This window comes from Camelus bactrianus, chromosome 31, assembly GCF_048773025.1.
Source record: "Camelus bactrianus isolate YW-2024 breed Bactrian camel chromosome 31, ASM4877302v1, whole genome shotgun sequence".
NCBI lineage: Eukaryota > Metazoa > Chordata > Mammalia > Artiodactyla > Camelidae > Camelus > Camelus bactrianus.
In genome coordinates, this window is record NC_133569.1 from 15,990,790 (window position 1) to 16,014,379 (window position 23,590).

Below are 23,590 nucleotides of genomic sequence, written 5' to 3' on the forward strand. Positions count from 1 at the left end.
AATATTAAGCATGATATAAAGAAAGCACTTTAAATCACTGCATGAACGAAAAAGAACCTCCAGGATCTTTGCTTCCAAGCACTTTTTATAGAAAAGCTAATGGGCGGCCAGAGAAGGTAAGTAAATTGCACAAAGTTGCACAGTGAATTAGTGGCACAGCCAAGCCCAGAAAGCATGAGCATAGTGGCCATCCCCTGGGGCCACAGTGGCTTCACACCTTGGTTTGATGAACAGAACAAGAGTGGCCATAGGAGAAAAGCCTTAGGAGGCTCATGGGAGTCACTGTATAAGCCATGAACCCTGTGATTATTAACTTCTGAAATGCCAAATATGGAAGACTAGTAAAAGTTTCCCTTGAAATAGGGGGGAAACAAGTCAAGCTTTTATGATGCAATCCTTGGTATTAGCTGGGCTTAACAACATTGCTTACCAGGAGCTTGTAAATACCACCTCTTCCAGTGAGGGATGCTGCGACTGGTGATGCTACTTTAATAGCTTGATTTTTCTAGGAAAAATCATAAGAGCCAGACCACATTGCTGAGCCACTACCGTTCACCTGGTTCTTGCAGCCTAAATGTGTACGTGCCGCGGCCCCGGAAGGAAACGCCGGAGAAGCAAATCACAGCCTCCCCGGGCACTGTCACAGTGTGGGCTTCCCAGTCTGCTCTGTAAGTGTACAGTCTACAGCTCCCGTCCCTAGCAGACAGGCACCCAAGCCCTGGGAGCGTCAGGTCCCACCGAGGCGATCAGCAGTGCTGGGGGCAGTCACAGTAGACAGAGTTCTGCTCTGGACTCTGGAGCCACGTGAAGGGGGCCGAGGCAGCTCCTTGACAAGGGTGCTGGGCAGGTGGTCCTTGGTGAGCACACAGCACCCACCCCCCTCTCTCGCCCAGGGCACCAGCTGTACGTAGCATATGCCTCAAGCATCTTTCAAATTCCGGCTTCCATTCCTGTCTCCAGCACGGTTTATTACACTCAATATCAGGTTGGCTGACAAGAGGAGAAGGAGGAGGAGGGAGGGAGGGAGGGGGGGGGGAGGAGGAAAAAAGGGAGGAGGGGCAGGAAAGGAACAAAAAGGAAGTTTCAAAACTGCAGACATCTTCATTGCACTCACCTCTCCCCCTCCAAAAGGACAGTTACAGAATACTTACTGGGAAGCAGAAACTGAAGTTTCCCAGGTTGCCTTTCTATCAGTTCTAAATCAAAAAGGCAATTTTGTGTGTTCCATTTCCTATGCCACTGTTCTTAACAAAAACTGGTTGGGCTGGCATCACAAAACCCTCAAAGAATTAAGCATGAAAGCAAAAAACTTAATAAAAACACAGGGTAAATACCGGGCCCTGAGACATGGCTTGACACAAAGAAGTCACGCAGCAACAAGTAAAGGCTGTAGGGAAGGATTAACGCAGCTGAGGATGGACGGGGCCAACGGATAATATGGGTTTCTTCCTAAAAGGACAATAAGAAGTTGCCATAACCCAGACCCTATGTTGATATACAATAGGGCAGGACTGTAAAAAAACCCATTAATAGACAAGTTGTCAGAAATCTCAAATAGCAAGGAGAGAAGAGGTGGGGAGCGAGGGAAGGAAGGACGGAGGGAGGGAATGAGGAAGGTGAAGCAGGGAAATAACCATGAATTAAAAGAACAAAAGAGGACAGGCAGTCAAAAAGATAAGAATTCACACGTAAAATGACAAGAAACAGTGCAAATCTGAACAGACACCTTTTTTCTAAGATCCTCCCATACCTTCCCCATTCAGAGTATATGTATTGTCGAGTCTCTCCCATCTTTAAAAACCATCTCCCTTCTGAACGTCACTGTTGCCCTCTTTCTTTTCATTTGAGCCAATCTTGCTGAAAGAGAAGATGGAATCCGTTCTGGTCTGGACTTCCTCACCACCTAACCCACGGTCACCGGCTTCTGCCCTCCCACCCCGACTCCCACCAAATCCAGTGGTGCCGGCTCAGCGTCCCTGTCCCCTGGGTGTCCTCTCCCCTCCTGAGCATGCTTTTCCCTTTCCTCGCTACTTTTTCTGTTTCCTCAGTGGCTCGTCTTCCTCTGCTCTGAGTGTTGGGATTCCACCACACCCCATCCCAAGACCCTCTTCTCTCTCCTTCTGATGCACACTTCATCGGAGCTGTGTGGAGACACTCTGGGGGAAGGCGCTGGGCTCTGAAAATCAGCACACTAAGCCGGGAGGCACTCTACAGGCAACACCACTGTTGTAAGGGCTCCACAAACACCCCCAAGAAGGAATCACCCAGGCTCTGCTTGAACTTGAACTGACAGGGAGCTCACTGACTGCAGAGAAGCTCACCCTGAGGACCTGGGGAGAGGGCACAGTCAGGAAGGATGGCATCTCTGGGAAGTGGGGGGATGGAGGCTGAGCAAAGCACACTCACGCTGGCCACCCGATGTCCTCTGAGAGGCCCTGTTTTCCCAAGAGGCGGGAGGAGCATGGGTTTAAGTAATGACGGACCATCCTGCCTCACAGGTGGCTCCACGGCCGATCCTTCTGAAAGGACGACTGGCCCAGGAAAGGAAATTAGTTGAGTTCAAGGTCACGATAAGCCATTGGCTGGGTTTCCTCCTTGTCGCACGCTGCAGCAATTTCAGTGAGTGTGCTGGTAAGACACGGCCACCAGCCAGCTTCACAGATCAGGGGGCAACAACGCAGCAGTAAGCTGCTCCCGAAATGTCCCCACTAGACACATCTCACGGCACAAGCAGCACCTGTGAGTCTGCCGGGAGCCGGGTATCAGCTGGCTCCTTCTCCAGGATCTCATCCGTTCCCAGAGACATCCGTGTGAGGCAGGTGGCACTGTTTCCATTTTACAAGTGAGAAAACTCAGGCAAATCTGTTCAAGGTCATGCAGCTGATGAGCACGTGAAGTTCAGAGTCACCATCCAGACAGGAAATGCCTGTGCTTTCCACCAAACCAACTCATCCCTCACTAAAGAACACGTTTCTTAACGCCGCCTATTTATAGTGAGCGGCAAACGTCCACCAACGGTCATGAAAGGTCCTGTAGAGGGAGAGAATAAACAGACATTCACTTCCCAGCGCCATACGCTGCAGCAGGAACAAGTTTCCGTATCTTGGTATTAAGTCAAGAGAGGAAAGTGGTACCTTTGGGAGAAAAACATGAAAGATACTAAAGGAATGCAGAAACTCAGCAAATCCAGAGACGACTCCCGCTGTGTGATCTCTGCAGTAGTTGTGCTGGTGCTGATAACCTTATCGAAGTTATTGGTGGAACTTGTTAAATTATAATATCATCTCTTGATTCTAGAACATGAAACAATGTCTTTTTTATATAAACACAACCTTGGGGAAACTGCAGATAACTGTGGGTCTTTTTTAAGATGTCTTCTTCTGTCACACTGGGAACCATTTCCTTCACTCACCAATATTTTTACATATTTACAGGAAGGCTTCTCTTCCATAAAAATTAAACACAAATTGTAACATCCCAGCTAAGAGCTCAGATCACTTCTAACAACTGTTTGGAAAGTCAGCCACAGGGTTCACACAAGCAGTCATAATCAAATTTCTAGAGATGGACAGTCTGTGCTGGAAGGTAAGTTACAAACAACATCCATTTATTAAGATTCATTAATATTAACGCCTATTGACCTGCACCACACTAAAAGGATTTTATTGAACAGACAACTTCCAAACTTAATACTACATGGAGTATTAGCTCAATCATTCATTCATTTAACTAATAATTACAGTGTAACAGAAACACGGATAGGCATAGAGCTTATACAAATAAGTAAATTCCTCTAACAAATTTGTATATTACTTACATGAACAAGTAAATAAACCCCCACTAAACTCAAAATGCAGTTACAGAGAAAACATATACATATAAGTAAATTCTTCACACAAACTTGCATATTACTTACATGAATAAGTAAATAAGCCGTCACTGAACTTAAAATGCAGTTATAGAGAAAATATATATGTATATGAAAGTTAAATCGCTATTATAAAGTTAAGCAATAATAAGACAACAATACAATCAATCAATACAATAAAATACAATCGTCAAATAACAGGACTGCATACCCAATGAGCAGTCAAGAAAAGGATGCTAAAAGTGTGTAAGAGAGGAGGGTCAAATGGGAGAGAAGACATCGCTGAGGGAGGAGGTGGTAATGGGTAAGAGGAAGCTCGGTCAAGACAAGAAAAGGAGGTGTTATCAGTCAAGGCATGTTCTGGAGTCAGCAGATCGGACAACCTAGAACAAAATGTGTATGCAGAGATGTAGGACACAGTACCTCTGCCAGTTAATAATCAATTAGTACAAAACCACAATGGTTTACCTTTCAGAGATCAAAAGAGCACATCTGCTTATTTCCTAACTTAAGGCCAATGTTTATCCAGGTCCTCATTTTCAACCAAAGCAACAGACTTGTTAAAACTTTAAAACTCCCTCAGAAAAATAAAATATAAAAAATATGTATCTACAGTGCAAAGAGTCACTGAGCTTAGAATGCCACGCTCCTGTGGACCCTTTAGGGACACCAAAGTCAGGTATCATCCCATCCTGAAAACATGCTGAAACACAGCAGTGCAGACAACACAAAGTGAGAGTCTGGGATCATGGCAGGAAAGAAGGGTCAGGGCAGTGCAGAGAGTTTGTTCAGACTGATGGTCAAGGTAAGGAGCTAACAGTAGCTCCCAGGCTAAGAACTACCCAAAATACTACCGCTGATAGAAATACAGACATGTCAGACGGGGAAAGGCCTTTGGAAGTCAGCCAGATCTACATACATCCATACTCTGCTGTCTTTTGAGATGGGAACTGCCAACAACTCAGGGTCTAAGTCTGAGTGAATTGAAGATGCACGCGTGGAACGATTAAGAATTTGCAACCATCTTACGGTATCAAGAGACAGGAGGAATTCTGATGAGGGAAAAAAAAAAAGCAAACCAAAAGAAAGATTTCATGAAACTATAGCAGCAATCAGAAAACCTTTTCCATAAAAGGCCAGATAATAAGTATTTTAGGTTTTGAGGGTCACATGATCCCTGTCACAAGCACTCAGCTCTGGTGTTGTACTGTGAAAGCAGACATAGACAGTAATGAACCAATGAGCACGCCTGTGTCTCAATAAAACTTTATTCACAAAAACTGGTGGTGGAAGACCCATTCATGATAAAACTCTCAGCAAGTCAGGAATAGAGGAGAATTACCTGACCTCAATAAAGAGCATGTGTAAAAAAGCTACAGCTAACATCCCACTTTCCCCCTAAGATGGGGAACACAGGATTTTAACAAGTGGTGCTTTAGCAATTGGATCCCCATAGGCCCCTGAAAATGAACCTCAAATTAAATCTCAAACTTTATATAAAAATTAACTCAAAAGGGATCACAGACTCAAATGTAAAAGGTCAAACTATAAAACTTTTAGAAAAAAAATAGGAGAAAATTTGGGGGATCAAGGCTAGGCAAAGTGTTCTTAGACTTAACACAAAAAGCACAACCCATAAAAGGAAGAACTGATAAACTGGAACTCATCAAAAATGAAACACCAAAAGTGCAGTCCATGAAAGAAAAAATTGTTAATGTGGGATTCATTTAAATTAGAAATGTCTGCTCTGCAAAAGACATTGTCAAGACTATAGGAAGACAGGCTACAGTCTGGGAGAATTACCTGCCAAATATATATCTGATAAATGACTGCTATCCAAAATACAAAAAGAACTCCTAAAACTCAACAATAAGAAAACAAAAAATCCAACTAAAAAATGGTCAAAAGACATAAAAAGACACTTTACCAAAGAAGATATACAGATGGTCAACAAGCATGTGAAAAGATGTTCCTCGTATGTCATTAGGGAGTTGCAATTCAAACAGCAATGAGATACCACTACATACCTACTGGAGTGGCTAAAATCTAAAACACTGACAAAACCAAACGCTGACAAGGTCACGAATCAAGAGGAATTCTCATTCACTGTTGGTGAGACTGTGAAATGGTACGACCACTTTGGAACACAGTTTGGCAGTTTCTTACAAAACTAAACATTCTCTTACCGTGTGACCCAGCAATTGTGCTCCTTGGTATTTACCCAAAGAAGCTGAAAACATGTTTACACAATAACCTGCATTAAGAATGTTTATCATAAATGTATTCATAACTGCCAAAACTTGGAAGCAACCAAGATGTTCTTTGATGGGTAAATGGATAAACAAATCCATAGAACGGAGTATTATTCAGCACTAGAAAAGAAATGAGCTAAGATATGGACGAACCCTAAATCCATATTGCTAAGTGAAAAAAGCCAATCTGAAGAGACTATGTACTGTATGATTCCAACTATATGATATTTTTGAAAAGGCAAAATTACAGAGATGGTAAAAAAAAATCAGTGGTTGCCAGGGGTTCGGCAGGGAGGAAGGGTTGAATAGGTGAAGCACAGGGGATTTTTAGGGCAGTGAAGCTATTCTGTGTGATACTGTAATGATGGATACATGTCATTACACATTTGTCAAAACCCACAAAATGTACAACACAAAGAATGAACCCTAAGGTAAAGTATGGGCTTTAGTTAATAATAGTCATCAATTGTAACGTGCACCACACTAAAGCAAAATGCTAATAATAGGAGAAACTTGGGGGTGTGGGGGATGGGTATATACGGGAACTCTGTACTTTCCACTCAGTTTTTCTGTAAACCTAAAATTGTTCCCCCCAATTGTCGATTTATATTGTTAAAAAGAATATGTTAAGCTATACCAGCTGACTTGGAGATGCTTCCACACTGTACTACTGAGAAAAGTGAGATGTAGAGAATACATGTTGGTCCATTTTTATAAAACACTGACAATAATGTGTGTGCTTGTGTATGATTTAATGAATGCGGAGAAAGGTATGGAAGAACGCTCTTGGTTCTGGAGAGTGGTTACTTGGGAAGTTGGGAGACGAAGATACAAATGATTAAAAACTTACAGACCAAAGTTTGAGCAAAAATGTGAACAAAAATGTAAGATTTAACTAATTAAGATCTTGAAGCAAAGAGAAGCCATCTCAGCTGACCGGGAAGGAGCAGCAAGGAGAGCCTACCCCCAGACTCACTGGGATGAGAAACCAGAGGCTGAGAGCAAAGATCACTCGGTTCCCTTCTAACGGAGTAAACAATAAAGAATCCTCTTTTTATAAATTATATCAATTTTGTTTGTCAACCATCCTACAAGTTCCAAAGCAAATGTATACAGAAAGCGTAGACTCAGCTCCTTAATCAATCTCCTTATTCTGAAAAAAAGAACTGTTGGGTTTTTAATGAACCAAAATAGTGAAGGCTTAAGTTCCATCATATTAATAGAAATCCCTTGGTTCATATCTTGCCCCTGGAAATTCATATTTAAAGTTATATAGCTTATATAACGTTATTCGTCCAACTCCTAATTTTCACCAGAAAATCATTGTTCCCTTTTATTCCACTTATCGGAATAAATCCACAGAGCTTCTTAGCATAAGCATAATCCCGAAGAAGAAAAAAAAATTTGTTTTTTAATTTCTGGAAATAAAAGTTATCTGCAAGGGGCTCCTCCAATCTCTTTTACATGCAGAGGCAGTTGGGTGCAGTGTCTCCTCTGGGAGGGATGCGGTTTCCCAGGCAACCTGCCCTGGTTGTCAGGGAGAGACCCTGGTGCACTGGTGAGCGGGGCTGTTATCAGGCCCGCTGCAGCCTGGGCTGGGGGAGCAGGGAGCTCGGTGCGGCTGCTTCGTGCCAGTGCACACAGCTCGGTGTGCGAGGAATGCTAAATGGGGGACTCAGAAACCCCAGGGACCAGCAGGAGTTGCTTCCTGTTTGATGACGTGGCTGTTCATGAACTGGTTCCTAAGAAGAGATAAGAAAATGGAGGTTTGCAGCAATGCAGTGTTTTCTCTGGGGCTCTGTTGGAAAGCTGGCTGCTCTGTTCTGCAAACCCTAACACGGTTTTCTTCTCATCTGCTAACTACGGTACTTTCGGGATTTTTTCCTTGAGGTTTCATTTCCTCCAGCTGGAAAGCTCTGAATTCCCTCACAGCATTTCATTTTCATGGCTCTCGCCTTCTGGGTAAAATCTGTTAAAATATCAAATTTTTTTCCAGTTGGCCCAAGAATAATTTTTGGCCTCCTGTGAACAATGCTTTTTACTTTTTCACGTTGTATTTGACCTAAGCAAACTATAAATTACCTAAGGGTAAACTACAAATTAAAAACAAAAAAGAATCAAAGGGAAAATCTGAAAAAGTTCCAGAAGAAAATTCAACACTAATGTTCTTACTTTCCCATTTGGTAACATTTTCCAAAGAATTCATTTTATATACATGCTCTGGGAAAACATTCAACGTTTCTAGATTTTATTCTCCATTTTAAAAAAATGTAATGATAATATATTCATCAAAACATATTGTAACCCTGCATTTCTTCCAATTGCACGATTACCGGTCTTTGCTTTATTGTAATGCAAATTTAATACACTTATTCAACAAGCTAGTGGATCAGAAATATACCCTGCCAAGAAGCACTGCAAATAAGTTCACGTGAAATGGTACTAGAGTCCTGCAGAAATATAAGGAACCATGTCTTTCTCTATGAAGGGCACTAGCCTTATTTCACCTTTTACATGAGACCCAGCTTACAGAAGAGGTCCCAGCTGATTTAAAGACTATGGCGGTCTCTGGTCAAGATAAAATCAAGCATTTGGCATTGTTTTTTAAAAAAGGACAACACGCCCCAAATGAAGTCACTTATGCTATGCCCCATGTCACCAAGGCTAAGCCTCATGCCACCAAATCAAGATTTATCTTGGCTACAGTTTTGGCTGTGGCCAAATGAAATGAAATCTTAAGCCAGTCAACCACCAGCTGGGAATCTGCCTGGTAGACATCCTGCCATTCCCTAGAGGAAAGGAACCTTGTAATAACCCACCTGCTTTTTTGCCCAGAATCACTTCCTTATTCCCGTTCGCCTCTGCCTATAAAAATCTTTCATTTTGTGCAGCTCCTCGGAGCTCTTTTCTATCTGCTAGATTAGATGATGTTGCCCAATTCAAAACTGTTTTTGCTCAAATAAACTCTTAAAAGTGTATTATATTAATTCCTCCACTTATTTTAACAGCATCGCGAGTCAAAATAGTCAAGTATGTCAACAAATGGGAAGAACACGGTGATAGGACATCCAGAGGGGAAATGGCCAGCAGGCCAGGGAGCCTGGCCATTGTCATCCATGAGCTCTGGCCATGCCCGCAGGGCCCCATAACCATGCTAGGAGTTCAGGAGACACAAGGGGGGGAAATGGCCATCGCTGAGCTCCAAATATATTAAAGGAGCTCAACCTTCACCTCCGTAAGGAGACACATTAGAATGAAAGTGTAAAACAGGGCCTCAGAGCCCTCGCTCCATCTCCAACTCCAAGAGCAATCTATGCTGAAATGGTCCCCCAAAAGGCAGCACGGAAGGGGAAGAGCTGAGTTCAGCCTTGAAAGGCCCAGGGGGATTTAGATGGGCTGTGAGGAAGAGAGCAGACATCCCAGGAGGAAGGAACTAAGCAGCAGTCAGCCTCAGGGGTGGAAGCAGAGATCCAGAACACTTGAGGTTAGCAGCAAGTCAGAGCGAGTTTCTGACTGCAGGATGAAAAGCGCCGTGGCACAGACCACACGAGCTACTGCTGTTTTCTTAGCAGTGATAGAATGAAATCTGACGCTTAAACAGATACTTGATCGCGGTGCTCACAGTTAGGCTGGGAAGAGTGAAAGCAGCGACCATGGAAAGAAAGTGTAATGGTTAATTTTATGTGCCAAGTTGACTGGGTAAAGGGATGCCCAGATAGTGGGAAAACATTACTTCCACATGTGTCTGTGGAAGTGCTTCCGGAAGAGGTGAGCATTTGAATTGGTACACTGAGAAAGGAAGCCGGCCCCATCAATGTGGGCTCACCAGTGTTTTCAGATTAGAACAAAAAGGTGGGGGAAGGGTGAATTTGCTTCTCTGCTAGAGCTGGGACGTCCATCTTCTCCTGCCTTGGGCATTTCTGGTTCTGGGCCTTAGGACACAGATGGGCACTCATACCACTGGCTCCCCTGGTTCTCAGCTTTCAGGGCTGGACTGAATTACATCACCAGCTCTCCTGGGCCTCCAGCCTGCAGGCAGCAGATCTTGGACTTCCCAACCTCCATTCTCACGTGAGCCAACAACCCCTCTTAATAAATAAACACATAATAGACATACACACACAAGCTACTGGCTCTGTTTCTCTGGAAAATCCTGACTGCCACACAAGCCAAGGACCAATAAGGACTTGTTGGAGAAGGGCTATATTAAGTATAGAGGCAAGGATCCGAGATGAATGTGGCTAACTAAGGTTTGGGGGCTTGAGAGCATAATGGAGGGCCACTGACAAAAATGGGGAAATTAAAATACGTATCCAATGTTTTGAAGGGAAAATGGTAAGTTTGGTTTTAGAACTGAGTCTGGGGTTGTGCAAGGACATACACATCCTCTAAGTATTTGGAAATGGAAAGCGGAAATTCTGCAAGATGAGATTTCGATTTCAGGAACCATCCACAGACACGAGCAGCTGGGAAGAAGCTAGCCAGCCAGCCAGGAGAAGAGGGTATGAAGACTAAAGCAATATGAAAATGCATACATGTGTGTATATATATATGAATGGGACATTACACTGTATACCAGAAATTGACACTTTGTAACTGACTATATTTCAATTCCAAAAAAAAAAAAGATTAGTGAATCAATGTACACTTACAGTTTTAATTTCAACTAAAAATTTTACTATATTTAAAAAAAAAAAAAGTAAAGCAGTAAACTGAGGGCAACGAAGAGGGTGATGCCAGGAAATGCCAACTGCACTAACGCAGAGATGAGGCTGGTTGTCAGAGCCTCCTGACTTCTGACTATCTCTTAGCCAGAAATTTGGTGAGGGGATAGATACAAGTTAAAATGATTGATCTGCTCTAGGATGACAAACCCACGGCTCACTACAAATCTGATGTAACCAAAGGCCTGGGCAGCATGGCAGAAACTCAGCTCCATGCAGCCGAGCCTGGGCTGATGCTCTGGGCTGATGCTCTGAACTGAAGAAGGAGGGAGTGGCAGGTACAGAGCCTGCCATTATGTGTAAGGGCACGCTGACACTGCATTCTTCAAATATAGTCCACTTCTTATCACACGTGTATCCATTTGGCTGCAGACACTCTGTCCAGCGAATAAAGTTTTCTGATACAACAGGAAAAACTTTTAACACGGAAACCAGCACACAAGGCAATCCCAAGTCCCCAGGCCCCTGCCCTTCCTGTCTCTTTCAATGTACTGTTTTCCTCTCCTCTACTCATCCAAACTGGGTCCAGTACTTTCATCACAAGCATCCTTGCCATGGACATCTTTGCTCAAAGCATTTTTGCCACAAATGATTTCACGAACTTAACTACTTGGCCGTAAGGCAATTTTGCCGTAAAAGATAAAATGATGAAAAATAAGAGAGACATGAAGAAGGACATGATAAACCATGAGAAGTGCACATTGAAGGCACTTGCACAAATAACTGGTTCTATTTCCTGGGTTGTACCTGCGTAGTACTTGCCTTCCAAACCTCTCATCCACTGAGTTTTATATACGTATATATTTTGCTTGTTAATCCATTTCCTTGATCAGCATCACACTTTCTTTTTCGCTAAAAGTTCTCCCTTCATTAAGAGAAGTATCAGTTTCCAAACACTAGGATGTATTTGTGACTGGACTTTGTATTGCCTTGTGAAAGCCTCTACACTGTTGTGTATTCTTGCCATGTCGTTACACGTCTGTTGACACACGTTCCAAAATTCTATGGGAAACATGAGTTCAACTCTGTGCCTTTGAGGCCCTCGGCCTCTTTCTCCTTCAATGCAATGTGTTTCAAAATAAGAAACTAACCCCTGGGGCAAATCATTGTCATCTGTCAGCTCAATAAAGCCATCAATAATGTCGCTAACTGGAAGAAATGCTAACTCATTTCAACCAGTTGAAACCAGACTGTCAAACCAAAAACTGTCAACCAGTTATTTTATCTTTCACAGCATAACTGCCTTCTGGCCAATTAGTTACGCAGCCAGAATGTTTGCAGCAAAGATGTCTACAACAAAGATGCTTACAGTGTACGTACCGAGAACCCATTCAGGTTCTGACTATCTATTCTGTGTCATAATACACGTATGTATTTGAGGGACCAGCCCATCAAAGAGCTCACAATGTAATACGCTGCAATCATTCAACAAATATCGATTGTCAGCCTACTGTGTTCCACGCACAAAGAGTAAGACAGAATCACGCCCTCAAGGAGTCTGCACTCTCAAGTGCTACCTTTCATACATCAGACATTGTGACGCTCTCAGACAATCTGGGGATTTACTGATGGAAGAAAGGTGAATGAGCAGGATACAGAAGACGCACAACTTCCACCCGTCACACACTGACACCCTGACACCCGTCACTCGCACAGCACCACAGTTTGCTGGCTTGGGCTGGCACAGGACGGCAGGGCCAGCCAGCTGCTGTAGCCCGGGGAAGGGTCTGGCCGGCTGCCAGGCCACTAGGGCCTGTGAAGGGGCCAGACCAAGCTCAGCAAAGAGGCCTCCACTCTGGTCCTTGCTGAGGGCCTGAGGCTGCTGGCTCTCTTGGGGCCCACGGAGCAGGCTGATGTCTCTGCCCGCAAGCAACTTCCCATTCCTCACCTCCACTGTCCTCACTCTCCTCTCTCCCCACCCACACAAAGGCTCACTGTGTGCCTTGAACCTGAGGGGAGTAGCAGGCCAGGGCCCCCAAAGACGGTGCTGAGCGTGACACCTTTTCTCCACCACTGCGGCAGGTTCCTAGGGTGTCCCTGCTCAGAGATTTGAAGACGAGGGCTCCCCATCCTTCATCCTGGCCAGTGGAAAGGTTTACCACTGGTCACAAGAGTGATTGAGAGGAAAGTCTGAAATCAGCACAAATCCATCACCACTAGTGGAGAAACAACTCAGAGTGTGTGCCCCACGGATAAAACATGTTTTGTTAGCTACTCTGTGTCACCGTTGGTCACAAGATGGTCACATGATGGTCACATTAAAAGACCACCTTTTTGGTCTCTGCTTTCAAGCACTCACCACACTTTGCCCAATATCCGCAGAACATTTTTGAGTGTCTGATGTAGGCAGTGCCCTGTGCAACGTGCTATAGACCACAGGGTAAAATAGTATCAAACACAGCCCAGCCCCTCCCCACTCTGGACAGTCATCTTTCTGGAGAGTGTCACTCATATGGAGAGACAAGATATAGATTTAATAACCTGGGTAGCAAATAAAGCACCTAGGTAACAATGCAAGATCCGCTGGAAGGAGTCATAAAATAGTACATAATTATTGGTCTAGTAGAAAAGACAGAGATCGCTTAGGTTGGAGAGGAAAGGGATGGGTTAATGGGAGAAATGGAACTCAAGCAGGGCAAGTTTTGAAGAAGAGTAGGATAAGGATATATGGAAAACACAGTATTTTGCCAAAGCAGGAATTTAATAAACATTTAATGAATGACGAAATGAAAAGACTGGACTGTGGAAGCCACGTGGGCAAAATCGTACAAACATCTCCAGAGGCAAAGCACTGAAACACATACCAGCCAGACAATGGGGTTCTCTGGGCGCACAGTGGGAAGAAAGGCTGGGAAGGAAAGTACCAAACCAGGGGAGGTATGGAAGGAACACTCTTACCCCAGGGACTTCAGGAAAGTGCTAAGGATTCTGAATCAGAGGGTAATATAAAGAGCTTCAGACAGAATGCAAAGAGGAGAGATAATAGTTCTGTGTCCTATAATTTAGAAATTAATCACACATTGGGGAAATTTTTTCTAAAAGGAAAATTGTTTTCTATCATTTTCTTTTAAAAGTCTATGTACATCACTCAAAATAAAAGAAACACACATAATGCCTTCTACATAATAGTGGAAGGAATTTGTCCCCAGAGATCTCTTCTTTGTATAAATGATGCCACTACAATTGACGCTTCAATAAAAATGAATATTTATGAAATGTAAAATGACTTGGATTAACTTATTCCAATTTCACCCTCTAAATTTAGATTTTTAAATCACGCCAAAATGTGGATTTTGATTACAAAAGCAAGTTGGGGAAGGAAAAAAAAGGCTGTGACAAGAAAAAGGGAGCAAATTTTTTAAAAAACGAACTTGAAATATGGATGACAAAAGATGACAGAAAGGTGGTCAATTAGACTAAGAACAGCAGAAAGAGATCATCTTCAAAGTGGAGTTATTTGATTCAATAATGCAGTCACATTGCAAGAACCAAAAGTTATAAGCAAGCAAGTCTCCCAGTTCTGTCTCCCTCCACCATCAGCTCATTGCACAGTCCTCTCCCCAGCCATTAGTTTCTTAGCTACCCAGAGTTTCTCCGTGCACACATGTTATTTTCCTCCCTGTTCACACAAAAGTTAACTTTTTTTTTTCAAACAAAAGCTAACATATTATACAACATGGTTCTGATCTTGCATTTTTCACTTAACACTGTATCTTGGCAATCTCACCATACCTATTCATATAGATTTTCCATGTTCTTTTTTACAGCTGCTTATTCCATTGTGAGGATGAACCATAATTTATTTAACTAGCCCCTACTGATGGGCATTTGGGTTGTTTCCAATCTCTGACTACTGCAAACAAAGCTGCAGTGAATAACCTGGTACAGTCATCATTAGGCGTGAGTGCAAGTATATCTGTAGGATAAATTCCCAGAAACTGAATTCTTGGGTCAAAAGGTACATGCATTTAAATTTTTGATAGATATTGCCAAACTGCCCTCCATAAGAGTTGAGCCAATTTACATTCCTGCTGGCAATGTACAAGAGTGCCTTTTTCCTTAAGGATTTACCAACAAAGTGTATCATCAAAGTTCTGGATTTTTGCCAATCTGAAGAATGAAAAATGGTCCCTGCATTCTCCTCATTATGAGTGAAGCTGAGCATCTTTTTCATATGTATAAGAGCCAATTACACTTCCTTTTCTGTAAACTGCTCATAACCTTTGTCTATTTTCCTAAAGGATGTTGGTGTTTTCTTATTATCTTCTGGGAGCTTCTTTCTTTTTTTCTCATTGAAGTACAGTCAGTTGACAATGCTGCGCCAATTTCTGGTGTACAGCATGTTTCAGTCATACATATACATACACATATTCGTTCCCATATTCTTTTTCATTATAGGTTACTACAAGATATTGAATATAGTTCCCTGTGTTGTACAGAAGAAACTTGTTTATCTATTTTATATATAGTAGTTAGTATCTGCAGATCTCAAACTCCCAATTTATCCCTTCCTACCCCCTTCCCTGCCAGTAACCATAAGTTTGTTTTCTATGTCTGTGAATCTGTTTGTTTTGTAAATAAGTTCATTTGTGTCTTTTCTTTTTCTAGATTCCACATATGAGTGATATCATATGGTATTTTTCTTTCTCTTTCTGGCTTACTTCACTTAGAATGACAATCCTCAGGTCCATCCATGTTGTTGCAAATGGCATTATTTTATTCTTTTTTAGGGCTGAGTAGTATTCCATTGTATAAATATACTACATCTTCTTTAACCAGTCATCTGTGGATGGACATTTATATTGTTTCCATGTCTTGGCTATTGTAAATAGTGCTGCTATGAACATTGGGGTGCATATATCTCTTTGAATTAGAGTTCCCTCTGGGTATATGCCCAGGAGTGGGATTGCTGGATCATATGGAAAATCTATTTTTAGTTTTTTGATTAATCTCCATACTGTTTTCCACAACAGCTGCACCAAACTATATTCCCTCCAACAGTGCAGGAGGGTCCCCTTTTCTCCACACCTTCTAGGAGTTTCTTGTATACTAGGGAGGTCAGTCCTTCACCTATGATATGAGCTGCAAATATTTACCCCAGGTGTCTTTTGAATTTGCTTATGGTAATTTTTGCCTGCAGAAGATTTTTATTTTGTTGTGATCTACTTTATCAATCTTTTAAGTCTTCTGATTTTCACCATTGGAAAGGTGTTCCTTTCTAAAGGAATTCTGCCCTTGCTCATCCTTAAAGTGTTTCATTTTTTATATTTAACTAAATGGAAAAACATCACATACAGTAGTTAAGATCACAAACTCTGGAGCTAATTTGCCTACATTCATACCGCAGATCAACCACTTATTAGCTATATGACCTTGGATAAGTCACTTAACCTTTATAGGCCTCAGTTTCTACATCTACAAGTGGGGATAATAATAGTTACTACCTCCTTGGGATATTGTGAGAATTAAATATATTAGCAAATGTAAAACAATTTCCACCATGTCTGGCATTAAAGTAAGCATTCAATAAGCATGAACTATTATCAACATACATCTTTTGGAACTTATCTTGGTTTAAGATGTGAAGTACAGATCCAACTTTGGTTGGTTTTTGGTTTTGGTTTTTTGGTTTTTTCCATATGGCTACCCAGTTTTCACATAACCATTTATTGAATATTCCATCTTTTCCCCACTGATTTGAGATATTATCTGTATCACACACTACATTCCCCTACGATTGAATGATTTCTAATCTTCCTCTTCTGTTTATTGACCTTTCTATTCATGGACCAGCCCCGCACTGTTTAAATTATTAAACCTCACTTTTACTACCTGGTAGGGCTGGCTGCCCTTCTTTGCTCTTTTTCTACAGTTACCATAACTATTCCTGTTTATTTTTCTATATGAACTTTTTAATTAGTATCTAGTTCTAGGACAAAATTAAAATATCATCAGAATTTTTATTGAAACCATATTACCTTTATAAACTAACTTAGGGAGAACTGATACATGTTTCCTGCTCAGCCTTCCGACCCAAGAAACTGGTTATGTCTTGTCATTTGTTCAAGTCTTCTTTTGTGTCCCTGAGTGTGTTTTTAAGGTTTTCTTCACATAGGTCTTGCATATTTCTTGCCAAGTTTATTCCTAAATAACTGTAGACTAAAGCTATTGGTTTCTGTCTTCTAAGTATATGTTCTGATACCTTATTAAATTCTCTTGGATTTTCCAGTTATATAATCTTATCATCTGCAAATGGTGTTAGTTTTTTCCTTCTCTTTTCCAATCTGTATGTCTCTAATTGCCTTCTCTCGTCTGACTGCGTTGGCTAGCACCTACAAAACAATGTTAAATAATAACCCATCACTCAAAGCAGGCCTAGTGGTGCTGGGATCCCACTTTAGGCAGCCCTGGAAAAATGAAACATTAAAGAAATTTAAAGGTTTGACTCTTACCTTCTTGCAAAGTAATAATCTACTCGGCCAAAGTTTATAAAAGGAAGGAAATTTTCTTAAGAACACAAAAAAGGGTAAGATTAAAGCTAAGATGAGAACCCTTTAGAACAAAAGTATTCAGCAGTAGTGCACACTGCCCCTAAGCAAAGGAAGAGCGAGTCACCTCCACGCTCTCTCTTGACTAGAACTTTAGTGCGAATCTTTAATATTTCTTCATTAAGCATGATGTTGGCTTTTGGGCTGGGAGAGATGTATTTTATCATCTTAAGGAAGCAGCCATACCAGGGGAAGTGGGTGGGGAGGGATAAACTGGGAGTTCGAGATTTGCAGATACTAATACATATAAAAATAGATAAACAAGTTTATACTGTACAGCACAGGGAACTATATGCAATATCTTGTAGTAACTTGTGGCAAAAAAGAATATGAAAACGAATATACGTATGTTCCTATATGACTGAAGCATTTGTGCTGTACACCAGAAATTGACACAACATTGTAAACTGACTATACTTCAATAAAGATATATTTAAACAAAAGAAAGTAGCCATGTCTGAGTGTAATTATGAAGAATGGTTGTTAAATTTAGTCAAACAACTTTACAGCATTTAGAGAAATAGTTACATCACTTTTCTCCTTAGACCAATTCAATGATGCATTTTACTAATAGATTTCCTAATACTGACCAATCCTTATTTCTGGGAGTAAATCCCATTGCTAGGTTCTGTTTAGTCATATTTAGTTAGCATTTCTGCATCAGTATTCATAAGTGAGAGGTCTGTTGTTTTCTTTTTAGTGCAATCTTTATCAGGTTTGGTTTCAATATTATACTTGCTTTGTAAGAAAAATTTAACAATTATTTTAGTTTAAATACATACTACTGGAATTATTTGCTCTTTAAATATTTAGAAGTCCTCTGTAAACTGTCTGGACATAATGCTTTGAGAGGAGGCAATTCCTTGGCAACTTAATTTCCTCTAGAAAAATCAATCTGTTTAGATTTTCTACTCCTTTCTGGGGTCAGTTTGGGTCAGTCATATTTCCTAAAAGTATCTATTTCATCCAAGTTTTCAAACTTATTTTCAAAAAGCAGTCTCTTATGATTCTCTAAATTTTCCATTTCTATTATTCTCCCTTCTCAGTTCTTATTTTGTGTATTTGTACTCTCTTCCTTTTTTCCCTTTATTGATAGCTAATGCGGCAGCTCAATTATTTTTCAAAGAGCCACTTTTCAGCTTACTCAGATTGTTCTATTGTTCGTCTGCTTATATTTCTAGTTCTTAAAAGAGCACACCTTTAGCACGTAATCTACATCTGTTCCTCTCCCCAAAAAGGCATCACAGTAATACAGTGAACACTGAAAACTATAAAGGCAAGAAAGGAGAGATGACAGAGGAGCTGTCAATGTTATCTTGGATGGTATCTCCAAACACCTGATCAAAAAAACAGATTTGGGGGTGGGGGGGAAGGTGCCATATATGATAAAAGCTCGGCTTTTACAATAATGAATTCACTAGAAATAAGATCAGTTCTAACTACAATAAACTTAGATTTTAACAACATAGGAGGCCCTCTGAGGCTTTAATTATAAGCTTTCCACCTCCTGCCTATTTCTAGCAATTAATTGCCCACCAATTCAGTTCCACAAGCATGAATTCCACTTTTCCCCCAGTCCCAAAGTTCTCTGAGTATTGCTTTGTAGCCAGGCACTGAAACAGAGACAGACCACCACCACATGATAAGACCAGCAAATTCCTGTGTGCCCTGCTAGCCAGCCTGTGGGGTCCAGAACCCACCGCTAATCTGAACAGAGGGTGCTTCAAATGAGGCGAGGCAGTCCAGTCCAGGTTTAGCTTTAACCAATCACCCGGAGTAGGCCTATTCATGTTTCGGTCCACTTTGGGTAACCTGGGAGAAACTAAACATTAATGAAGTTTGAAGGATTGAATCTCATCTTTCTGCAAAGTAGAAATCTACTACGACTAGGCCACAGTTTATAAAAGGGGGTACATTTCTTTAAGAATACCAAAAAAGGTAGGATTAAAACTACGATAAGAACCCTTCACACCCAATGTATCTGTACTAGTGTACACCTGGTACCAGGCTGCACCAAAGACACTAACCAGACAGACCAGGTCTTGTCTTCTACAATCAAAAGGTGATGCTCTTGTCACAGAACTTTTGACAAGAGTCGGGGTGCAAATAACAGCAGACACAGACAGAGGTATTGCAGAGAAAAGAGCTGTTAAACAGATTGGAGGTTGGAGTACAGATGAATTTAACTTTCAAAACAATAACGTTAAGCCCATATGCCTCAATCTTATAGCCACTGAAAAACCACCAGAGTTAACACTGCCCATTTCTGGGGTCAGTCAGAACCTTCAGCAGCCTGTCAAGAAAAGCAGCAGTACCAGGGTTGGAGATAGGAAAGGCCACAATCTAAAATTTAAATATCTGGGGGGTGCAAGGAAGTTACAACAGCTGAACAAAAAGGACTTGTGCATCACAGGCCTGGCTCTACACCAAAAAAAGCAGTTTACTGGTTCAGATACAGCAATGTCTGCATGGCTATGTAAAATTCAGAAGAGCCTGGAAGAGGACTACGTCCTGAGGTTTTGCAGTCAGAGTTATTAGGTGAATAGAAAAAGAAATCATTGGCTTGTTTCTGTCATGTTCGTTAATCTTTTACCATAAGTGTCATTTACAGACTGGGGAATTGATTGGGATGACTTTGGTCGAGATAAAACAGAGCTAAATTCTGGTCACTCTTCATCTTGAACCAGTTTGGAAATCTGACTAGGAGTTTTGGGCTTGTTTTCAGATGTCTGGGAGGACACACAAAGACACTGTAGTGTGTAAAGAGGAAATTTCATACAAGCTGGGGAAGTTCAGCATTGAGAAAGTAATGCCTTTAAATATCCATATGAATCCATGTTTGTTAATCTCTTTCAAGATAAAAGTTTAGATAATGGGGTGATACAGTTTAGAGATGGAAAGAGTTAAAGATAATCTGATTTTTTTTTTTAAACTCATTCTCTGCATGAGCTTTTAGGGCTCTGGATGACTTGAAGGTGAAGTGATGGGGAACACAGGAAAAAGATTTGCTAATGTAGATGAATGAGAACAGGTCACACAACGTGTTTCTAAACTGCCTGAAATCCAAAAACCTCTACCTTTTCTCACAATGAGTATTGCATATGATATGCAGTCCTCACAAAGACCTCGTCCTGTATATACTCAATAATTCTTTAAGGAAAAGAAAAAGGGAAGAATTCCTAGGAAACTGTAAGTGCAGGCTTTATCTTGGCATTGAGCCGAGCCATATGTAAAAGATTAATAACTACTTACTCCTCTGACAGCCCTAAAGCAGTGGTTTACAAACTATCCAGTGCCTTTGTATCACCGGAAGGGCTTATTTATAAAGGTATCATTAGGACCACACTGTGACAAGCAATGCATCTAAGCAATCCTACTCAAAGTATGGTCCTCAGCTTGGTGGTCCCGTGCTGTCTGCGACTTTCTCCCGGGCTGTGACAGAAGGTCAGAGTTAAGCTTTGGGAACTTTCAGAGCATTTTAACATTACTGGACATCCAAGCACGTGATCGTTTTTCTAGCATTTCATTTTTATTATATTTTCCAAAAGTACTGGTATAAGATTGGAAAATTATCTTTAAGTTTGGGAAGCACAGCTCTAAAACTGACACTTCTGCATAACGGATACACAGCGACAGACCCGGGAACACAGGGCTAGCGGCAGCTCCTGACAACTGGGGGAAACCTGACAACTGGAGGATAATTCTTGCAACCCGAACACTGGAGATACAGTTTACAAACGGCAGGTCGCATCATTCTGTACCATTCCATTGCTCCCAGTGACAACCCAACAAAAAATCGCACCATCGCGGCAAGTGGCTGGCCTCCCAGCGGCCGGTGCAAAGAAGATAGAAAAGGGGACCCACACCTGGGAGAAAGGGCGGAAATCGGGTCAGCGCTTTTCCCACCCAGAGTGTGAAGCCGCAGGGGTATCTGCACTCCAGGTGGGTTATACCAACGTACTACATTCCGTCAACGCGTTCGGTGTTGGTTTAAGGGGTGAGCACCTAAACAAAGAAAGAGGGGCGACCCTCGGCCCCTCCCCTGCCGGCACCCTCCGCGCCTGCGCAGACCCCAGACTGCCGACCCTCCCGAGGCCGGCCCTCGGCTCCCTCCCCGCGGGCGGAGGCCGCGCAGGCGCCGGGCGCTGGCGCGCAGGCGCAGAAGGAACGACCGCGCCCTCGCTGCGTGCCCGCGTCCTTACCGGCTACGGCGACCGGCTCCTTCCGGCCCGGCAATGCCTCCTGAGGGCTGATGAGCTTGGAGGCGGAGTTACCCATTCTCGGGACGGGAAAGAGGCTGTGGAAGAGCTGGCGGGCCCTCCTGGTGGCCGAGAGCATGGGCGTGCGGCTGGGCCGGGGGCCGCAGCGAGGGCCGGCGCGCCGGGAGCGGAGGCGCCGCTGTGGGGTCGGCGGCTGGCGCGGGGCGGCGGGGCCGGCGTGCACGGGGACGCGCGGGGGCACCGGGGCACGTGCGCCGCGGGCTCTGCAGCAGCCGCCCTGGAGTCCCGGTCGTTACCTAACTAAGCCTCGGGCCGGGCAGAGGGCATGTTCTCGCCCGGATGCGGCCCAGGCCCCGGAGGCACCAGCGAGGTTTTCTTGCTCCCTCTCTGTACAAAGTTCCCAGGCCCGGAGTAGGTCTTCTGAGTGCGGTACAAAGTACGTGAAGCGGCAGAGGCCAAAAAAAAGAAATGCCCGGCCTTTGAGTTTTAAAGTTCATTCGCGTTTCACAACTTCCTTAACCATTGTTCGGTCTGCCCAGCAACTACCCTTATAAGTCAAAATGTATGTCTATTTCCATGGGAGCCATTATGATAAATTATCAAAAAGATGAGTATTTATCCAAAGTGAAAACTAAGCACAATTTTCTAAAAGCTCAGAATAGGGTAAACAATTAAATATAATGTTTTACATACACATATATAGCCACACGCACACGTACATACACACACACAAATAATACGTTGGTAAACCCATTTTACAGGAGGAGATGGGGAGAAGAGCAAGTCACTCCGACCCTATGAAGGCAGTTTAGGTGAATTAATGGTACTGTTGGATCATTCTTGGTTCTCAAATCATGGGAGATAACATTTGTTCCTGTGACAAATTTTCAACCCCAAAAAATAAAGGTGGGTGGAGACAGATGGGTGACTTGGGAGTTCCATATGTGAAATTTTGGTTTTACACGAATGTTCTGCCAAAATGGGCGGATAGTCTCATGAAGGAAGGAACTTCAGATTAGCACCCACAGAAACGAGAAGGCTTTCCCAGCCTCCCCCCCACCCCCACCCCCACCCCCGCACACACCGTGGGTTTAGTTACCTGTGTTTGCATGCGGTCTGGGCTGTAATGTGAGGAGGGCAGGAGGATTAGCACTACTGTATTGTAGAATATGGCCAGACATGTGGCATTAAAAGATTAGATTAAAGTGTTCATTTTGCAATGTAGATTCTGTCTGGGCAACATGGCTCAGCTTTTACTTCTGATGTGGTTTTGCTATGAGATTATACCAAGTAGGTTCTGCAGGCCTTCCCTGAAAACACTCCAAAGTGTTCCTTCTACACTTATAAAGGCCTGGTCATAAAATGATTCTTCTGTCAAAGGGAATACGCTGTTTTTTCTTTCTTTTTTTTTTTTTTAACATCTTTTATTGATTTATAATCATTTTACAATGTTGTGTCAAATTCCAGTGTAGAGCACAATTTTTCAGTTATACATGAACATACATACATTCATTGTCACATTTTTTTCTCTGTAAGATACCATAAGATCTTGTATATATTTCCCTGTGCTATGCAGTATAATCTTGTTTATTGTGCTTTCTTTTTAATTAGTGCCTTTGAATACATACTTACTTGCTTTTTCTATGTTTTGCACTTGACTGTATGAAATTAAACACGTGAGGAAGACACCGCAACTGAGAACTGAGGAATTTTTCTTGGTAAGAAGCAACACTTATACTGTGTTCAATGAGAACACACAATAAAGCCACAGTGTGCACAGAGGTCGTATGTGGAATGTGTAAATATGCACACACCTGCCCTTGAGCACTGGTTGAAGAAAGGCTAGAAAAAATTACAATAGTGTTTACAGTTTTGCTGTTCAGGGTAATGGTTGACTGGTTTTCACTTTAAATTTCTGATTTAAGTGCTCACTTCGGCAGTACATTTACTAAACTTCTGATTTGAAATGTTAAGCGTT

At 42.3% G+C, this 23,590-nt stretch overlaps 1 protein-coding gene across 3 annotated transcripts in view; it reads right to left on the reverse strand.

Moving 5' to 3' along the window:
• The window catches only part of MSRA (methionine sulfoxide reductase A), a 286,690-nt gene extending 264,647 nt beyond the window's left edge, over positions 1-22,043 (reverse strand). Inside the window, exon 1 of one of the 3 annotated variants that reach the window (XM_074355493.1) lies at positions 21,595-22,043. In XM_074355493.1, coding sequence (XP_074211594.1) covers positions 21,595-21,730 — 136 coding nt within the window. In that variant the 5' untranslated portion in view covers positions 21,731-22,043. The remainder of the gene's footprint in view (positions 1-21,594) is intronic. The other 2 variants (XM_074355495.1, XM_074355494.1) reach the window with 2 other exon arrangements.
• Positions 22,044-23,590: the final 1,547 nt, after the last annotated feature.